We start from the raw sequence: 20,967 nt of genomic DNA, 5'->3' as shown, positions 1-20,967 counted from the left end.
CACATCACTCAAATTGGCAGGGGAATGATGATGATGATGATGACGACAACGACGATGATGATGATGATGATGATGTTGATGATGATTGGCTATCATCTCCACAATATCTTACTGATCATTGTTCACCCTTGTTCTTTTTTAACAGTGTAGAGACTCGTTAAAGAACTAGAACCTCCAACAATAAAGGAAGTATTCTCGACTCTGAGAGACGAATGGATGGAGCATAGCATTCTGCAGTTTCATTACACAATGAAGAACAAGTGGCAATCCTTATGAGACCACAGCAAGAGCTGAATCATACAGCAGTGTAAAGTGATCCCCTTTCTCCAATACTTACCCAAACACCCTCTTTGCCATGCAGCATGCTGAACAGTAGTTTGAGCTCTCGCACTGTGATGCTATAGCTAGCCAAGACTCCCAACATGTCTACCAGGAGATCTGAAAGGCAGAACGAGTGTGAAAACGTCACAAAATCTTATTATTTAGCTATCATTGGCATCAAATCATCATGCGGAGCATACAAATGGTCCAATTGTCATCTCCTTTGTGAGCTCCATTAAAATAATCACTCTCACATCTTCCACTGCAATTAAACTGACAAAAGATGAGCTCAGTGTGACCGTAGAAACAGTGTTACAGACAGCAAATAATGGAGGTCTGCTCTGCCGATTCAGTGGCCAATTGTCATTTGGGCAAAGGGGGTCAGAGCATCAGACAACGTGGCATTGCAACTTATAGGACATGCTTCAACCCATTGACCACAAGCATGCCATGAGCATCATTATGCAAACTATCCCAAAAGCAAAAATACAAGACATTAGGCTATGTCATACATTTCATCAAACGAGGCTGCTGTACAAGAGCCAGCTGCAAAACATTTACCAACAGCCCGAAAAAGACAATTAGGAGAGAGAGCATCACTTGAGTGAAACATTCCCAAAAGCTCTCTTCATGATTTCCTTCATAAATAATTGCATTTTATAACATTTAAACCTCAAACAATTCATAAACTTTTAGAACAGGCTTTTTTTTAGTTCCACAGACAGTATATTTCAAAAAAATTCAACTTGTATTAACTTATAGCCTGGAATTAAACTGGATTAAATCAGACTTTCTTCACCTTCATTTAATCATTGTAACCCATGACCCCCAAGTAAAAATTCGATACATTTCAGAAAATTAATTTAAAATACAAAACGACAATATCTTGGTTGGATAAGTGTCTACCACCCTGAGTTAATATTTGGTGGAAGCACCTTTGATAGTAATTACAGTTGGAGAGTCTGTTGGTGTAGGTCTCTACCAACGTTGCACAACTTGATTGGGCAATATTTGTCAGGTCAGGTCAGATTAGATTAGATCTGTGACTTTCTACAGATACCATGTAAACCTGCACTAACCTGTTCCATGGTTGGATTGTCAGCAACTAAACAGTCTCCTCCACCAAGTTTCTTGGTGAGGAGGATGTATGATATGGACACCCAGCAGGATGAAGAACAAAACCTGTCAAAGGGCGGAGGACCTCCTTGTGAGCCAACGGCCATCCCTATCTAGTGCACACTGTCTGCGGACGTCCTCCTGCAGTTGGGTTACTTGTGTTTTAGGAGGTTGGTGGCAGGATTTGCACTCCAGCCAACACAAAACACTTCACTCTGCAAAACACAAGAAAAATGCAAAGAAAACGGACACCCCACACCCTTGGAGTACGTCCTGTGCAGCTACCCTTCCCAGGGCAGCTCACCGGATGATGGGATTTGGGCAAAGCCTTTGGAACCTCCACTCTGATGATGGAAGGAAAACCCGGGGGTAACCTTCACACGTCAGATTGCAGTAGTGTGTGTCGAGGTGGTGCTGAGGTGTCGTCCACCAGACGGTGGTTGTTGTTCGTCTTTCGGCTGCTCCCGTTAGGGGTTGCCACAGCGGATCATCCGTTATGATCCGCATACTGATTTGGCACAGGTTTTACGCCGGATGCCATTCCTGACGCAACCCTGGTCGCCTTTTACGACACAGGTATAAGGATTGGGTTTCGCCATGATTCCGGGCTGCCCGACACCCTCTCATAGCGCGGCCCAGTGCAAAGCTCCCGTCCTCAAGCGATCCTCCAACCCAAGCCTCCGAGCAGCCAGATTACAGGCGCACGCCACTACGCCTGGTTGTCCACCAGACGGTGGTCTCCTGGGTTAAACTGAGGCAGTCCCTTCAGGTGGGTGCCTCGAATGTCCTATCCTAAAGAGAGGATGATCACCTGCCTCTGTTATCATCTGAGCTCAAACATTTGGACATCGGTATTGCAGCACTCTGAGGTTCGGAGACAAGATAGTGGTGAGATCATGGCGGGTGGTTACACCTACTATTGGTATGGTCGCGATGATGGTTACCATGCCCAAGGAGTTGCTGTAGCTCTGTCCCATAAGATGACTCCAATGAGAATTGAGGTAACACCAGTAAACAAGTGTATTATGAGATGAAGGATTCGTCACTCCTTAGGTGTCATTTCCCTGGTCTCTGTTTATGCTCCGACTGAGGCGAGTGATCTCACCGTGAAGGTTGCATTCTCCGCCACGCTCGAGTCTGTGGTTGATCAGTGCCCCAGAGGAGATACACTTCTCGTCTTGGGGGATTTAAATGCAACGACTGGAACTGATAGGGATGGTTAACAGACATGCGTTGGTCCCCATGTGTCTGGAACTGTGAACCAGAATAGCACTAAGTTCCTTGACATTGCAAGACGTCATAGACATAAGGTGGCCGGTTCATGGATTCATCGCCCACAGGGTCTATGGCTGGACTTGGAAATTCCAATGCTGGTGGTGTGGCAAAGAAGATTAACCATGTGCTCTTTTGATGGTCACTGGAGAATGATCCAGAACTGCAGCATTGATCGGAGTGCTCAATTCCTCAATATTGACGACAGGCTTGTGGTAGCAACTCTGAAGTTTCAGCTTAAATCCAGGAAAATGGTACCATCCCAGCCTCGGCTGCATGTTGGAAAGCTCAAGGATGAGAGCATATCTGAGGAGTTTGCAAACAGGCTGAGAGGAGATTTGGGGGGGTCTGGGTGATTTGGGAGGTCCTGAAGAGTTGTGGAGTGCCTTCAAGACCACCATCCTTGATGTTGCCAATGGATGTGTTGGAACTCACCGTCAGGCAAAGAAGAATTTTGTCTCTCAAGGGACACTGGATACCATTGACCATAGTCACAGGACCAGGCTTAATGGCAGAGCTGAGCTGTTCAGGGAGTTGAGGTATAAAGCTGTACATGCACTGAGGGTGGACAAGGAGGCCTATGTGTGAGTAACCTGTGAGGGGATAGAGCAACCTGTGATCAGGTGATTCTCATCCGGCGAACGTGGGAATACTTGCAATGCATTCCTCCAAACCCATCCCTTGGCGTACTACATTTAGAGTGGAGGGTGGTGCGCTCTTGACAGAGAAGTCCGAAATGAAGGCTCGTTGGGCTGGTTACTTTGAGCAGCTGTACCAGGCTGATCCACCAGCTGTTGAGTTGGATGTCAGCGGTGTTCCAATCCCGATTGCTGACCCTCCAATGAACTGTGACAAACCTTTCGTTTGTGTAAACACAGGCTGTGGTGAACTGGTTGAAATGGGGTGAAGCTCCTAGGATCTGCGGCAACCATGCTGAACTTCTCAAGACTGATGGAAATGCTGTACTCACAACACTGCATGCAGTTCTGTGCTCTCCCTGGAACACAGGCATCATCCCAACTGACTGGAAGAGGGGCCTTGTTGTCCCTCTCTGGAAATGGAAGGGTGATTGCCAGGGCTGCAACTACCGAGGGGGTGATGCTGCCTCAGTGCCGGGCAAGATCTTTGTTCGGATAATTATTGATAGGGTTCATCACCACCTGCTTGAGCACCAGCATCCAGAGCAGTCATGCTTTACACCAAAGGGGTCAACGATTGACCGTGTCCTTGCCCTTCGGGTCCTCAATGAACGCAGATGAGAGTTTCGACAGGGGCTGCTTGCAGCTGATGTTGACCTCTGTAAAGCGTTTGATTCAGTGAATCTGGATGCTCTCTGGAGGATTCTTGGTCTTCGTGGAGTGCCACCAAAACTGCTCAATGGTACCAAGAGTGCTGTGATATGTGGTGATGCCATCTGTGACTTATTTCCAATTGTTACTGGAATTTGTCAGGGGTGTGTTCTGGTCCCCACACTTTTCAGTGCTTGTATGGACTGGATTCTGGGGAGAATGTTGGAGAGATCAAGCTGCAGAGCATCGTTTGGGAATGTTAAGATATCTGACCTTGATATCACATACAATGCAGTCATCTTTGTGGAGACTTTGGATTTCCTTTTGGGGGCCCTCCAGATGCTGAATGAGGAGTTGGGGCTGCTCCGATTATGGGTTTCCTGAGTCAAAACTAAGATCCAGTCTTTCAATGAAATCTTGGATGCTGCTATCTTTTCTGTGCCTGTTTGTGGTGAGGATGTTGAGGTCACGGAGAGACTCACATTTCCTTGGCAGGGATATTCATGTCTCTGCTGGCTGAGAGCCAGAGGTCAATAGACGTCTGGTTCGGGCCTGGGGAGTCATGGATTCACTGGCTCATGGGGTGTCGTGTTGTTGGTACCTGTGCACATAAAAGTCTGAATCTTCAGTTCCTTGGTGCTTCTAATTCTTGCTCTATGGATGTGAGACTTGGACTCTGACCAGGGCTCTGAGACCGAGACTCAATTCCTTTCGTACCAAGTCTCTTCGGACAATCCTTGGCTGTCACTGGTCAGACTGTGTCCAACGAGCAGTTGCTGAGAGAAACTCAAATGAGATTTGTTACCTGAAATAGTCCATGTGTCAGCTGTGGCTGTCTGGACATGTGGCTCGTTTTGATGACGCTGAACCCTCTCACTAGATTCTCTCACCAGTTGCTGATCCTGCTCACTGATGCTGATCCTGCTCACGAGGGAGCCTCATTAGTGGAGGCCATTGGGCTGACCACATGCCTTGTGGTTGTAGCATGTTGATCAGCATCTCAAGGACATGGAGATGGGCCAGGCATCTGCCTGGGGGATGGCCAGACAGATACCCCTGGAGTACCGGCAGAAAGTGGACGCAGGGACATGCTGCTCTGGCGCATGCTCCCATACCTGATCTGACCTTGGTTCTCATGGTTGAGTCTTTGCTGTGAAATGCACTACCCAGCAGAGGAAACCGACAGGAAGAGCTGATTTTATGCTGAAATAATCAGAATCACTGCAATTGAACACAGGTGAAGGCCAATTAACTTGGTGCCTGATTTTGAAGGTGATTGGTTACACCCGAGCTAATTTACAATTGCTATTATAAGGGGGGGTGGACACTTATCCAACCAAGATATTCTAGTTTTGTATTTTATTAATTTTCTGAAAATTGTATAATTTGTTTTTCACTTACAAGTTGTGGGATACGATATGTAAATAAAGGTGGATCAAGTCTGATTTAATTCAATGCAAGTCCAGGGTATAAGGCATCAAAAGGTAAGAAATTTGAAAGGGGGTGTCAACTTTCTATCGGTACTGTTGAAATGAGAAATCAGATTAATGTGGTTGGGAATATCAATTGTAATAAAAAGAAGGCACAGCCAACCAATAAATAAAACTGGACTGTACTCTCCAATTTTTGTTACAAACAGTTGAAGAGCTGGATCAGCCTAAGACAACGTTTCGCTTGTGATCCACAAGCTTTATTAAGCCAAAGAGAACAAGCTGGAGCATGCAGCAATGTATTTTTTTTATAGACCACTCTCAACCTATTTCCCATCATACGTGGAAGCCTGGACCCATTTTTTTTTGTGACTGAAACAAAAGAAAGCAACGTCATAATCATTGGGTTACTGTTCATTCCTGTGTTGCAAATGTCATGATCTGGTGTTATAATGATGCACATGGGTGATCGTGTCCTCCCCTTTTCTCACTGATGTTCTTCTGGTTGAGCACCTGCAAGAATTCTTGCATGGTGTATATGTAAGGTTTGCTATTGAGTCAGCTTGTTTTGACATCATCCCATTCTTGATGTCTTTATCAGTGTGTTGTATTGGGCTTGGAGATCAATCATTTTACTGATGCACCCCCCCCCCCTTTTCCTTGTTCTTTTGCATGCTAGGCTTCAAGGAGCAGTCGTCGATGTTTGGTGGACATGGTGCTCAGTAAATGGGTTCGCCCCAGGTCAAACTCATGTTCGGTTTATACCTGGTACAGTGCAATGGCTGACTGATCTGCCCTACATAGCCGCTTTGCGCTGTTGTGCTCATCCAAACCTGCCTCGAGCCTCCTCCCAGTTTCACCAACATATGACTGACCACAATCATTGCAAGTGGTACTATAATCAAGCGGAAGACCAAGAAGGAACCCAAATAAGGGAAGAGCAAAGATGAAGTCATCAAGAGGAACCTGGATAGGATTCAGGTTTTAGCTGATACTCCACAACCCTCAAACCAATCCAGGTGCAGCCAAGTGAGCCTTACAGAAAAAAATTCTGCAAGAATTCACTTCTCCTTGGAGAGATAGAAAACAAAAGAGAAGAATATGGAGATGAAAGAGAAAAAGAGAAAAAAGCGAGAATTGGAATGAATAAAGAGAATTGTGAAGAAATAAGAAAGAAATCTGAAAGGAACAAAGCACAAAGATGTCGGGAAGAACCAGGACAGATAGATTTCAGTAGTTGGTCCCCAGGCTCAAACGCAACATGTACAAGCTACCAGAGGTCCGTCAGCAGGGAAGCACAGTCCACACAGCATCAGGATATGGGGGAAACAAATAGAAGACCAATAATGAACTTGAAGAAGTAAAGAGCAAATATGTAGTCATCAGGAGCAGCCTGCTCCAGTATTTATCCAACAATGGCTACAGTAAGCACTTGTTATCTGAATTCAAGAAACCTAGCATTAAAAACAAGATATATGGATAAAATTGTCCATAATTGGGACGCTCGTGCGTGAGTAAATCGTCAAGGGTCTAACGTTTATGACAGACAGGATTACACAAATTAAAATTGAGCAGTTTGTTGGTGCAGGTTGGTTTTCTATTTACCGATGTTTCCAGGGAGCCACCATGTTGTTGGTGCACCTCCACATCTTGGTTATTCTCACAGTTTAATATTGTTATGGCTGTGGAAATTTGCAATACACCAGAAAGGTCCTCAAGTTAAATATATCGATAAGTTCATGGACTCTGAAGTTAGTCCACACCCGTTGTTTAGAGGGAATATGTGTGATTCATCCAGCTGCGACGCTTTGAGTTAGCTATTTTTCTTTCTCTATCGCTATTTTGGACCAATAAAAATAATCCCCCAACAACTCAAACACCGCCACCTTCGCCTCTTTACCTCCACAACTCGATCCCGCAAATATCGCTTCACCGCCATTCCCAAACGACACCCGCCAACAACTCAAACACCACCATCTTCGCCTCTTTACCTCCACAACTCCACCCCGCAAACATCGCTTCACCGCCATTCTCAAACGACGCCTGCCAACAACCAAACCACCACAGCAAACCCCCCACCACCTTCGCCTTTCTCCTTCCACAACCATCAACCACACCACTTGCCAACACCGAACGTCGTGCTGTCCAGGGCCCGTTTGGTGATTCTTGCCGAATGCGTCGAGCCGCGAGTACAAATGGATGCCTTTACGGGAGAGGAAATCGGATCAGGGGAGGCTCACGCCCCCTTTTTCTCCATCCAATGGGCGAGCGTCGGGCGGTGTGGCCCCGCCCCCAAGTGCGATGCATGTGGACTCCTTTTAGGAGGTAATTCGGATCAGGAGAGGCTCACGCCCCTTTTTGCCCGACCAATGGCTAAACGTTGGGTGGCGTGGCCTCGCCTCCAAGCGCGTTTTGATCCGTGAATTAGCATACACGCTCCTCCCCCGGGTCTATAAAGACGCGAGCACAAGGCGACTCGCGTGTGCTGTGCTGGCTGGGCTGGTCGAGTGAAGACGGAGGTCGTCGTTGAGGTTGTCGTTGCGGGGGCTGGTCGAGTGAAGATGGAGGTTGTCGTTGAGGTTGTCGTTGCTGGGTCGAGGGACGAGTCGCGGAGTGAAGCAGGGACGCGGAAGAGGGCTCAGTAGCGAGAGTTCGCCGGAGTCGGTGCGGTCCCAAGGCCCCACTAGCGGGACGGAGTGTCCGCCATTCCTCTCTCTCCACCCCGAGCATCAACAATTCCCCCCCATCCATGCTGAGATAGCGCCGGTAACCCCGTCCGTTCCCCACCCCAACCGTGGTGTCGACCGACCAACACGTGCCTGCGCAACGCACGCCTCAAGGAGCTCACCGACCATGCCAGGGACACGGAGTCAGGCACGTTACGCTGACATTGCGGCTAGCCCGCCATCGCGCCACGAGGGCGCGGGTAAGACGCCTTCAGTTTGTGAACCTGGCCGCTCACCCAGGTCCCACGTACATTTGGTCCACGGACCTGTCTGCCCCCCTTGCCTATGAGGGTGGCTTTTATTTGCTTTTTGTGTAAATGTGTGTGTGGTGCCAGTCTTTTAAGTAAACCTGAATAAGTGGTTGCGCATTGCTTTATTCGGTGGTAACTCTTTTCTTTGCATTCACTGTATGGCTGTAAATACGTGCCTTGTCTACGTGTGTAATAAACTACTTGCTTGTTGAACTGTTTTCCCGTTTCGTTGCGTCCTTTCCTTTGTTTGAAAGTTCCATCTTGCATCGCGTAAGGGATTGGTAGTGGGTGTAGACACCCAATAAATAATCTGAACCGTCGAGGTCGGCGATAACTCCGCTCGGTTATCCCTGCAGCACGGAACGAGCCGCTTAAGCGGTTTGTGTCCGGAGTCGACCTGCGGTGTGGTACAACTCCTTGGTACGCTACCCGCACGGGTACTTAGATATATCGACATTCGGCGATTCACCCTATTTCACGCGGGTAGAATGCGGACTGGGTTGTGGTGAGGTTAAACCCCCACCCGTGGCTAGCTCCTTGGCGGTAGTTCCAAAAGGATCACGACTGAATTGTCCGTTCCGGTGGGCGACGCGTCACGATTTGAGTTACGTGGCCGATCTCACGCCGGGCGGGAGGAATTCGTAACAATATTAATGTTTCCAATGTTGTCATCTCTATTAAAAGCAAAAAACGTAGACAGCTAGGACATGATGTACATAAAGCAAATAAGTTGAAAAGACCAGAAGTTATGGCATTGGAAGTACGACTTGACTTCATAGATTCCAAAACGAAGTAGAAAAGAAAATGAAGGGTGATGCATGTCATCCAGGGTGCAGATCATATCATGACAACTCTTTTATGCATGACTGCATTTCTAAAAGTTGTTTTTTCATGAAATGTTGAGATTCTGTTCATAACATACAGTATTTCGATTTTTTGTGAGCTGTACATCAACAAAACATATTTAACAAAAGGAGGGTGCACATTTTTGAATCACTAGCAAATAGCCTGGCCTTAGGAACGGGTTCATTCCTGCAGAAATAGACTGGTCAATTCCCAGAGAATTACACATGGGTTTATTCCCCCAGATTTGCCTTGTTTTATTAAGACTTCTAATACCCGAGTTTATTAAGATTTGTAATAATGTAATAGATTCGGTTTATTAAGATTTGCAAGACCCCCTCCAGGTGCAGCATCATCGATACACATTTCAATAAAGATAATCGGGTTCTCTCCAACCCTGAACCCCCAGGACTGAATTCATCTTCACCGCGTGGAACATTTCCTGGCACACAGAGTACAACCACCAGTTTTAAACTCATTCTGTCCAGCAGTTCAGGAGTGCATAAAAGTCAAATAATAAAATTGCCCCCATGCGGGAGTGACGGTCATCTCTGTGAGAAAATATATAGCCTCCTGAAGGTAGGGCAGTTTTTGCAAACTTTGAAGTCACGTGACGCGAAAACGAAAGCGAATATCGAAAATCCGGCCTGACAAAGTTTAGATATTGTCCCATAGATTTAAATGCCACAATCAAATTCAAGATCGCTTGAGAAATGTAGGAGGAGATAGATTTTGAAAATCGTTATTTTCGCATGAAAATCGTCATTTTCGCATTTTTAACCAACTTTGAAGTCACGTGGCACGAAAACGAAAGCGAATATCGAAAATCCGGCCTGATCAAAATATAGATATTGTCCCATAGATTCATATGTCATAATCAAATTCAAGATCGCTTGAGAAATGGCGGAGGAGATAGAATTTGAAAATCGTCATTTTAGCAACTTCAAAGGCCTCGTGACCTTGACCTTCGGTGACCTTGAATGTCATACCATCGTGTACGTCTCATCGACCTCTATCAGGATCACTAATGACCAGATCTCCCGCTTCAACTTCATTGTGAACGGACGGACGGATGGATCGTCACCTCTCCTCTCAACACCAATATTATTAGGTCATGCTCAAAGAGATGACCGAAAAAGGATAAACGCACAGACAAATGCAGACAAATACACAGACACTTCTTGCGTGGATCAGCTCGCTGCACTCACCTCTCTACACGTCGTCGTTGCAGAGATTGACGTTGCAGATTTGCTGTGTTAGCAGGATTTACACCAATCATAACGCAAACATTTATTTTCTACAAATTTATTTATATTGGTGATATTATATATTTATTTGAAATTAATTTGTGATATAAGAAAGTCCAAGTGGTCTAAATGGTCAAGGGTTGAAACTGTCTAATCTGTCTGAAGGGTATAAGGGGTCTAAATGGTGTTAATGTCAAAGTGGTCTCGAGGGTCTGCGGGGTCTCTTTGGTCCTCTGGGTCTTCGGAGTCTTTAGAGGTCTTTGGGAATTAACGTTCAAACATTGAGGGTCTTTAGGACGTGATTATAGGCATATAGTCTTCACCGACTGACTACTTCACCATGATTTTCATATATATATATATATATATATATATATATATATATATATATATATATATATATATATATATATATATATATATGTATATATATATATATATATGTATATATATATATATATATATATATATATAAATATATATATATATATATATATATAATTAAAATACTGGCATCAATTACCAAGGACCTTGCTTATGATGAAGCATCAGTCAAGAAGCCATTCAGACTTTTGTTTCATGAATGGTGATGCAGAAGAGAAATGTACATAAAATCCACCAATAGGTTTTCAAAATAACAATCTGAAAAGTGTAGAGAGTGATGGTATTTTTTCTCCTGAAGAGGTTAGCACAACCATGTCGACTGCGTTACAAGGACAGGACACTTGCAAAAGAAGGCTTCTGGGCTGGAATCACAAAGAAGATTTAATCGATCAATGGATAATGTTCCTTGAAGAATATTGAAAAAAATATGCAGAATAGTGTGTGAAGAATAAAATTTATCAATCATGGCGGATTTTATATGTTGGTTGAAAGAACATTTTGGATAGCTCTAATTGACCTCTAGCATAATGTTGAACATCAATCTTATTAAGTCCCATCCAGTTCTGTAACCACCTTGAGTCATTAGCTCAGCAGACCCTGAATGCCCCCCATCCCCATAACCACTTCAACAAAAAGGGAAATGAAAAAATGAAAATGTGACACCAAAGCCACCTTTTGTGGACCATGATGATGTGAATCCTCCTGTTCAAGCTGTGCTCTAATAAAGTGATGAAGCTCATCATATGCAGGGTGATATATAATGTACAGGGGAGTGGGGTTGGGGGTGGGGAGCATGAGGGGAAAGGTGATGACTGGTTATTGCCAAACACAAACAGCACAAGGCACGTGATTACCTGCAATCATGTCGTCAGCATGCAGCAGGCGGTGCAGCACCAGCTCGATAAGGCCGACCTCAGTACAAGCCTGCAAGTTCCGCATACTCTTACGCAGGATGGCTGTAAACATGCTCCACACCTCTGCCTGGCATGTGCAGTCACAATGTTGAAGCAGCTCCACCATGCAGCTCACTGCTTCTGCCTCTTGAATAATAAAGTTTATCTCGAGATCAAATTCACCACCAACCAGCTGTGGAGAAAGGGATACAGGTCGAGCTTTGAAAACAAGTATTTCCTGTGTTCATTCAATGAATGTGTTCAAATACACTATTACAAATAGTCTGTGTTGATTCAATGAATGAGTAAGATACAGGTCAAGCTTGAATTCCAATTTCATTCAAGCCATGCAAATAAAAGCTCAGCAGATTGATAGATTAACAACTGTCGAAAAGCTCAAGGAAATGTATTGGTAAATGTCTAAACTGTACAGCATAATGCAAAAGCAAGAACACTTGTGAGTGAGTGCAGAAAAGATATTCAAGTGGTCAGTATCTCAATTTCATGGAGCAGTAGGGAGGGTGAATGTAAGTTTGGGTAAATTCAAGGGGCTATATATATGCAAATCAAATGGAGTCGGAGTAATACATCGGACGACTGGAGTCTGATGAGGATGCATGTAAAATGTGGAGAACGATGAGAATTTTACTCAGAGTACCAATTGTTTGATATCGCCATTCAAAGCTCATGGACCTTGTACATAAAACACGTTGAACATGTATATTCAGACATGACTGACTTACACAAATTCCAATTACATTAGAAGACAATTAAATAAATAAAAATTTAAAAAATCAAGTGTATGGGATTTGAACTTTATCCCAACCGTGTGAACATTATACTCAGGTGGGGAACCAGACATCGGGTCAACCAGTGAAGGAAGACATTAGAGACAAGAATAACTGTTCAAGTTGAACATTGGGTTTTTCACAAGTACATTATTTAATTGTCGCAAAAAGGAGTGACTGATATGAGGAAATAGATCGAGAGTAAAGAAAAGCATGAAGAACAGGATTGACATTACTTTCTGTATTTATAAACAAAAAGAGTAGTTGTGAGTTTAAGTTTGCCAAGAATTACAGTGGAAGGAATTCAGAAACTCCAAAGTGAAATAAAAAAATTTTAAAACAAGAAAAATAGAACCACTGGACCTGAAGCTTATGTGGGCCCTGGCTGAATGCTGTAATCCAAATTTGGTACAATTCTGACTGGTGGGTTTGGTGAGGAAGATTTTTTAAACGAATTTACACGATTTTCAAAATATTTTACTGGGTCCACCATTTTGACACATTTCTGGTTATGTGATCAGCATGACCTCCGCAATTTAACATCACGACCCTGTCCTAATGTTGTACGCCAAATTTTGAAGCATTCTGACTGGTGGGTCTGCAGAAGAAGATTTTTAAAGGAATTAATGCGATTTTCACAAAAGTTAACCAAGTCGGCCATTTTGACACACTTTTGGCGATGTGATCTGCATGACTTTCACAATATAAAGAAGAAAAAGAGAAATCAGATGGTGCATACCCTCGCCAGGACTTCTTTGGTGTGGTGTGTTGTTTGTGTAGTTATGTGTGATGTATTTTGTGTGATGTTTGTTTACTGCTGGGTTACATAATTAATGAGACAAAGTTGGAACTGCAACTTTATAACTGCTGCCAGTGATGACCGCCTACCAAGACGTCCCAATTTGATAAGACACCTGACCCTGTCCCATGATGTTTATTATTATTCAATTGAATTTAGAATGGGATTAAAATAAATTAAATTCAAATCAAATGGAAGACTAAATAGGTACAAGTCCTGCTTTGGAGTAATTATGAGGAACCCGAACAAGTAAAATGAAAAGATGAAGTCATCAAGAGGAACCTGGATAGGATTCGCATTTCAGCTGCTACTCCTCTACCCTCAAACCCATCCAGGCACAGCCAAGTGAGCCTTAGTCAAAAAAAATATTTAAAAACCCACATCAAAAAATTTAATAATTCTGGCTGCCAGACCACATATCCGATCAAGTTGACATTTAAAACGTATTCCCCATCACTACTAGATCATAAATGTGAAGTTTCATGTCGATTGATTAAGCAGTTCCAGAAAAAAAACATTATTTAATAATTTTCTTAAATCTAATATGGCTGCTAAACCATGCTGACTTATCAATAATTCCTTAACAATTTTGTACACACATGCCTTGGGGAACATTTATGTGAATTTTCCCCTCGATCTGTCCAGCTGTTCTGGAGAAGAAGATTTTTTTATACATTTTAGGTAAATCCAATATCGCTACCAAACCATGTGACCTATGACGTCAAATGTGTGAAACTTATGTTCGTAATGGATAGGCGCTCATACGTGTAAAGTTTCACCTCAATCTGTTCAGCCATTTCAGGGAAGAAGATTTTTGAAGGTTTTTTTAAATAAGTAAAAAACAATATGGCTGCCGAATCAAATGACCGATGACATCAACAACAACAAACAAAAAAATGTTCACCATTTTATCCTTAGATGACCCTCAAAAAATTTCATACTGATCAGATATAGCATTCTACATATGCAATTATGACATCATAACGAAAGCACCAATGACATCAAGTTTTTAAAAATCATACTTATTCCCCATGAGGAGTACTTGCCATGTGCCAAGTTTCAATTTTTTCCTTGGTGTGGTTTCAGAGATACAGAGGTCCAATTTTTTCCCGTTTTTCCAACATAGCTGCCACATCACATGATCTATGATGTCATAATCATCATTAAAACATTCAACATGAGTAATCACACAAGTGGTGAAAATTTTGTCTCGATGTGACAAGCGGTTGCGAAGAAAAACAAGAAAGTTCTGTGCGGACAAACAAACAAACAGACAGGCAAACAGACAGACAGACAGACAGACAGACAGACAAACAGACAAACGCAATACCCTCTCCTTTGGCGAGGGTAACAACATCCCTATCTTACCATGATGTTGCAACCCAAATTTGTTGGCATTCTGACAGGTGTGTCTAGAGAAGATGATTTTGGAAGGAATTTGCACGACCGCCATTTTAAAAAACTTCTGGTCACGTGATCAGCATGGCCTCTGCAATTTAACATTGAGACCATGTCCTAATGTTGTAACCCAAATTTGATAGCATTCTGAATTAGATTTTTGAGAAGATTAGATTAGAATTAGATTAGAAGATGATTGTTGAACGAATTATGCGATTTTCACAAAAATTGACTGTCAGCCATTTTGACCTACTTAAAGTCATATAACCAGGCGAGATTTGCAATTCCTGTTACCAATAGGGAGAGGAACGTTGGTGCAAAATTTCAGCCACATCGACCCAGCGGTTTGACCGGAGAAGTCAAAAAAGGAGACGGACGGACAGACGGATGGATGGCGCGCGATGACAATACCTTCTCTGGAATGTAAATTCCAGATAAGCTAAAAGTAGAGCTGCATTAAAAGTACACCGCTCCCATGCCAAATAAATAAATAACATCCTCCGGCACACGGCGATGCCGTAGTGCAGCACGTGGACACAGAATTGGGAGGGAGCAGTGTACAATAATTGATTAATTGCATTATTAAAATAAATAAATAAAAATCGTAAAACAATTAATTTATTAATCACTATTGTGCCCAAATTTCCACCTCCGTGCTCAAAGAATGGCTGATATAATCGCCTGGAAAAACAAACCAAACTCACAAGAAAGACGTCGTGCAGAGCACGACACTCGCAGAATCCATAAAACAAATTTGATGATAAGAATAATTGGTGGTTGAATTCAATGACCTCCTCCTCAAATTTCAAGACACCTCATGTGGGACAATGAGGGATAAATTAGGTATGGGAGCATGTGCCGGAGCAGCGCGTCGCTGCATCCACTTTCCGCCGATACTCCACGGGCCTCTGGCTGGCCATCCCCCAGGCAGATGCCAGGCCCATCCCCATCTCCTTGAGATGCCGATCAACCTGCTGCAACCACGAGGCATATGGTCGGCCCATTGGCCTCCTCCACTCACGCGGCTCCCTCGCTGAAAGAATGTGGTGAGCATTTTGATTCTAGAATCGCTACGTTTGACTTCTTCTCAAAACGTAATCACTCGATTTAGATGTAACCTGGTCTAAATCATCACTGCATGGGGCTTTCACAAGTTTGTTAACAGGTAGAAAATATGATTTTAGATTCTTGAGCATGATGCAATGTGCACAAAATGCTTTGTGTCACATGACTTTGGAACTGCACGCCAACAATTGTCTCCATTTAGAAAAATATATATATTAACATGCACCGACAATGGACAATTTAGGAAATAAAAAGGACAAAAACATTTCAAATTTGAAAATCAGGAACATGACTGCAATGCAAAATGTAAATATTAATCATTACTTAATGAAGTGGGGAAGCACTTTCAGAAAATTCAGTTGAGCAGCCGAGGATCGAGAACAAGCATTAAAACCAGTGCCAATCTCACAAAGAGACCCAAGAGATGTGGAAGGGTTACAAGATGATTGTTCCTAAACTATAGGCTGGTTCCCTGTTGACCTGCAGCATTGCATTGGTCCATTCCATGCAAAATGCTCATGCAGGATGAAAACCAGCATCCGCATGATGGGGTCTCAACACTTCACAAAACACTAAATATCCCATGGGTAGTCCACATCATCTACCAGATGTCTTCATTAACTGAATGAAAACACACCGTCAAAGGGACAAAAAAAAAATAATAATAAACAATTGCAGATCACATCAATCGACTTGTCTCCAATATTTTCCAAGTGACATATTCTCTCTGCCATAAATGATCGAACATGTGATTGTTGTTGATGCAATTTATTTACCTTCGTTTGCTGGTTGTGTTAGAGGAACAGTAGTGGGAGGTTACCATAACGATCATGAAGCGTGCCATGATTCCTCCAAGATATGTTTTTCCTGCACCTGAGGTTAGTGTATGTTCCCTCAAGGTGCTTTTGCATTTTTATACTAAGGGTCCACGTTTCAGAACCATACAAAGTTATAGTTTCAACGGTAGCCCTGAAGAGGTTTACTTTGAACTTCTCTGGCAAGTTTAATCGTTAAATTTTGTCAAATTTGTTACTGTCCAGGCAAATCCCTTCCCCCCCCCCCCCAAGTCCATTACGCATGAACCCAAGCATTTAAAGTCACTTACAGGTTTGATGTTCATACCAGACTTAGATCGGATGGTTGGTGACAAAGTGTTGACAGATAAATTTGGTTTCCTTTTCATTAAGGTGAAGGCCTACCTGACTAGCAACTGTTTCGAAGGAGATAAAGAGGTCTTGGAAACCTTTTAAACAATCAGAAATGAGGACGATGTCATCAGCAAAGTCGACATCAGTAATGAACTCTCCGAGATGCCTTCAACTAGTTCTCGAGCTAATCATTATCCCTTTACCATTGCATGATTCAAGTGAAAGGCGTAAGATATAATCTACAACTACAGGGTGTGAAGGGGTTGCCCGGAAGGACCCCTGCTAGCAGGTCAAAAAAATTGTTCTGCCCGTACATTGTATGAACAGATGCTGATTGGGTGTTGGTGTATAAAAGTTTAATGCCGATGATTTCACTTGGAAAACCAAATAATCCTAAAATTCAGAACATTTTCGATCTGACAATAAAATCAAAAATCTTATGGAAGTCAATGAATATCATTGTAGCTTCCCTGTTTGAGTTTTTAATCTCCTCACAATTCTTCGTCGGGACAGGATTTGGGAAAGTGTGGATTGACCTTCCCAAAAATATTGGTTTGGACGAAGAATTGGTTCTAAATGTGGCCTTAGGTGATTTAATAAGAGCTTGTTGCATATCCTAGCTGCAATTGGTAGAAGTCATATTTCTCTGTAATTACGAGGCATTGTTAAATCACCTTTCTTTGGAATAGGAACAATTAATTAGGTCTAACAGGATGGTGATTCGTTGTCAAGCAAAACTGAGTTACACAACAAAAGCAAAAGTTAGTGGAAGGAATCATCTTTACAGATTCTGGAAGGTATTTCTTCAAGACCAAGGACCTTTCAGCATTTGACCGAATCAGGAACAGACCTCGATTCCTTCAAGGTAAAAGGACCAGGTGAGATATTCAAAGGTCCAGAAACGGTAAGTTATATTCATATAATTCTGTGTTGTGGTGAATGTTTTCACGTAGGGATCAAATGTGGAAGTATCGTATCTTCACGTAGGGATGTCAACTTTCACGTAGGGATGTCAACTTTCACGTAGGGATGTCAACTTTCACACAAGGATCTCAATAGCAGGAATGTCCACCTCCATTAGTAACCACTGCCTTGAGGTCCAGCAAGTGTGCTTGCAGTATTCTGGGCAGTTTAAAACATATCGTTTAGATGGGTTATGCAAATTTATCAGTCCTGGGCAGTTGGTCATTATCCTGAGACATCCAATTCTTGGCATAATCTCTTGTTGATCCAGTGGTTTTATACCTTCTGAGGTCCTAAACAGTTTGTCCCCTCATGTTAATGAGCCTTGCAACATAGCTCCATATTCTGGTCTCCATATTATTGTCAGGTCAGGTCAGATTAGATCTGTGACTTGCTTCAGGTACCATGTAAACCTGCACGAACCTGTTTCATGGTCGGGTTGTTGGCGACTAAACCGTCTCCCCCACCAGGCTTCCTGGTGAGAAGAGTGTATGATATGGACACTCAGCAGGATAGGGACATCCTTGTGAGCCAACAGCCATCCATATCTAATGCCCAACTATGTTTGCAGACATCCTCCTGCAGTTGGGATACTTTCTTTTATTTTTTGGAGGTTGGTAGCAGGATTTTCACTCTGACCACCGTAAAATCCTTCACTCCGCCAAACACAAAAACGCAAAGAAATCTGAAAACCACTCTGTGGGAATACCTCCTGTGCAGCTGCTCTCTACAGGGTAGCTCACCAGATGACGGGAATGGTGCAAAACCTTCGGGACGCCCACTCTTTGGTGATAGGAGGAAAACTACGGGGTAACCTTCCCGGGTCAGATTGCAGTAGCGTGCGTCAGGGTGGTGCTGAGGTGTGTCCACCAGATGGCGGTTTCCTTGGGTTAACCTGAGGCAGACACTTCAGGTGGGTGCCTGGAAAGTCCTGTCCCTAAGAGAGGATGATCACCTGTCTATGTTGTCATCTGATCTCAAGCACTTGAACATCAGTATTTCATCACTCTCTGAGGTTCGGAGACTGGATAATGGCGAGATCATGGCAGATGGTTACACCTACTATTTGTCTGGTCGCTCGGATGGTTACCATGCCTAAGGAATTGCTGTCGCTGTGATCAATAAGCTGACCCCAACGATAATTGAGGTAACACCGGTCAACAAGCATATTATGAGACGAAGGATTCGTCACTCCTTGGGTGCCATTTCCCCAGTCTCTGTGAAAACTCCGACTGAGGCGAGTGATCTCACCGTGAAGGATGCATTCTATGCCATGCTCGAATCTGTGGTTGATCAGTGCCCCAGGAGAGATACTCTTCTCATCTTGGGGGATTTCAATGTATTGACTGAAACTGATAGGGCTGGTTATGAGGCATGTGTTGGTCCCTATGAGTCTAGAACTGTGAACCAAAATAGCACTAATTTCCTTGACTTTGCAAGAAATCATGGACTTAGGGTGGCCGGTTCATGGTGTCAGCACCCACAAGCTCATCGCTGGACTTGGTATTCCAACGCTGGTGGTGTGGCAAAAGAGATTGACCATGTCCTCGTTTATGGTCACTGGAGGATGATCCAGAACCACAGGTAAGGGTTTACCGGAGTGCTCAGTTCCTCAATACCAACCACAGGCTTGTGGCAGCAACTCTGAAGCTGCAGCTTAAATCCAGGAGAATGGTACCATCCCAGCCAAGAATGAATGTTGGCAAGCAGAAGGATGAGAGTGTAACTGAGGAGTTTGCAAACAGGCTGAGTGGGGATTTGAAGGGTCGAGATGCTTTGGGAAGAGTTGTGGAGTGCCTTCAAGACCAGAACCCTTGATGTTTCCAGTGGATGTCTTGGAACTCATTGTCAGGCAAAGAGGAAATTTGTCTCTCAAGGGACACTGGATACCATTGACCTGTTAGAGTCTCTTCGCTCTCTGTATCGCTCTTCTTCAGAACATTATTGGTGTGCGATTGCCAAAATGCGCTTCTTCCCTGAGAGCCTGATCCGGCATGACAGCCGTCCTTCGAGACTCCCCACCTTGCTGTTGACGTCCCGCCACCACTGCGCAGCCAGACGGATCAGTGCAGAGCGCATGTTGCCATGAGCACCGGCAAATAATTAAGCAGGAGATAACACACCATATCACAAGGTGGGAACGCTCAGGAGGAGCATACACGGAGGAACACGCTACAAATACAGACCTTTACAGAGCTCGGTTAGGGATCTTTCTCCTCACGCATCTATTCTCATATATATATATATATATATATATATATATATATATATATATATATATATATATATATATATATATATATATATATATATATAGATAGATATATATTGTTATGGAAATGGCCCTGATTGGACTACTAAGTATAGGATTAGCTCAGATCCCCCATTAAATGCATGTTTGGCTAGGTTGTGTGGTAAAATGGACGTTACATGTGTGCCGGGAAATATAAGAGGCTGTATTATTGCTTGTGCGGTGGTGGTGGAATGAGAGCTCCCTCTTTTCTTCCCCATCCCGGACGAGGCCCCGTCCAGTCTTATGAGAAGGCGTGGCCAAAAAAAAGAGGAAGTGAAGCTAAGGGGAGGAGTTTGTCGGCTTGGTTGAGAGAGGCGTGCTCATATGTGGAAGGAGCTAACGAAAGAGAAACGGGAGAGAAAAGGATTTCTCAGTTTGGAAAACGGTCAGATTTTCGAGAGGGTGCTCATGTGTCGAAGGAGTGAACGAAAGAGAAACAAGAGAGAAAAGGACTTCTCCGTTTGGAAAACGGTTGGGTTCTCGAGGCGCGCTCAAGGCTTTGAAGAAAGCGAACGAAGGAGGACAGTGTTGGATCTGCCGGGAGAGACGCTGAACCTGCCTACAGGTAGAGGATTCTGCCGTGAGAGAGACGGCAGCCGGCTTTGAGAGGCGAGCGTGGAAAAGGAAAGAAAAGGTGATTTGACAGAGAGAGAAACTGAGAAGACAGAGTTGGGAAGTCGGGCTTCGATGCGGGAAGGCAGGAGAGGAGACGACGGAGCCTCTGACGGTCCCTGCTCACAC

General features: G+C 43.7%; 1 protein-coding gene across 2 annotated transcripts in view; it reads right to left on the bottom strand.

Annotated features, from left to right (window-relative positions):
• The window catches only part of LOC147014933 (neurobeachin-like), a 247,027-nt gene that overhangs the window by 116,041 nt on the left and 110,019 nt on the right, over positions 1 to 20,967 (bottom strand). For both annotated transcript variants that reach the window (XM_085853430.1, XM_085853431.1), the window contains exons 2-3: positions 11,734 to 11,965; positions 338 to 438 (exon numbers count right to left, since the gene is read on the bottom strand). In XM_085853430.1, coding sequence (XP_085709556.1) covers positions 338 to 438; positions 11,734 to 11,965 — 333 coding nt within the window. The remainder of the gene's footprint in view (positions 1 to 337; positions 439 to 11,733; positions 11,966 to 20,967) is intronic.

This window comes from Eptatretus burgeri, chromosome 13, assembly GCF_056783735.1.
Source record: "Eptatretus burgeri isolate ZD-2024b chromosome 13, Ebu_testis_v1, whole genome shotgun sequence".
Classification (NCBI taxonomy): domain Eukaryota; kingdom Metazoa; phylum Chordata; class Myxini; order Myxiniformes; family Myxinidae; genus Eptatretus; species Eptatretus burgeri.
This window is presented reverse-complemented; position numbering and strand designations above follow the sequence as displayed.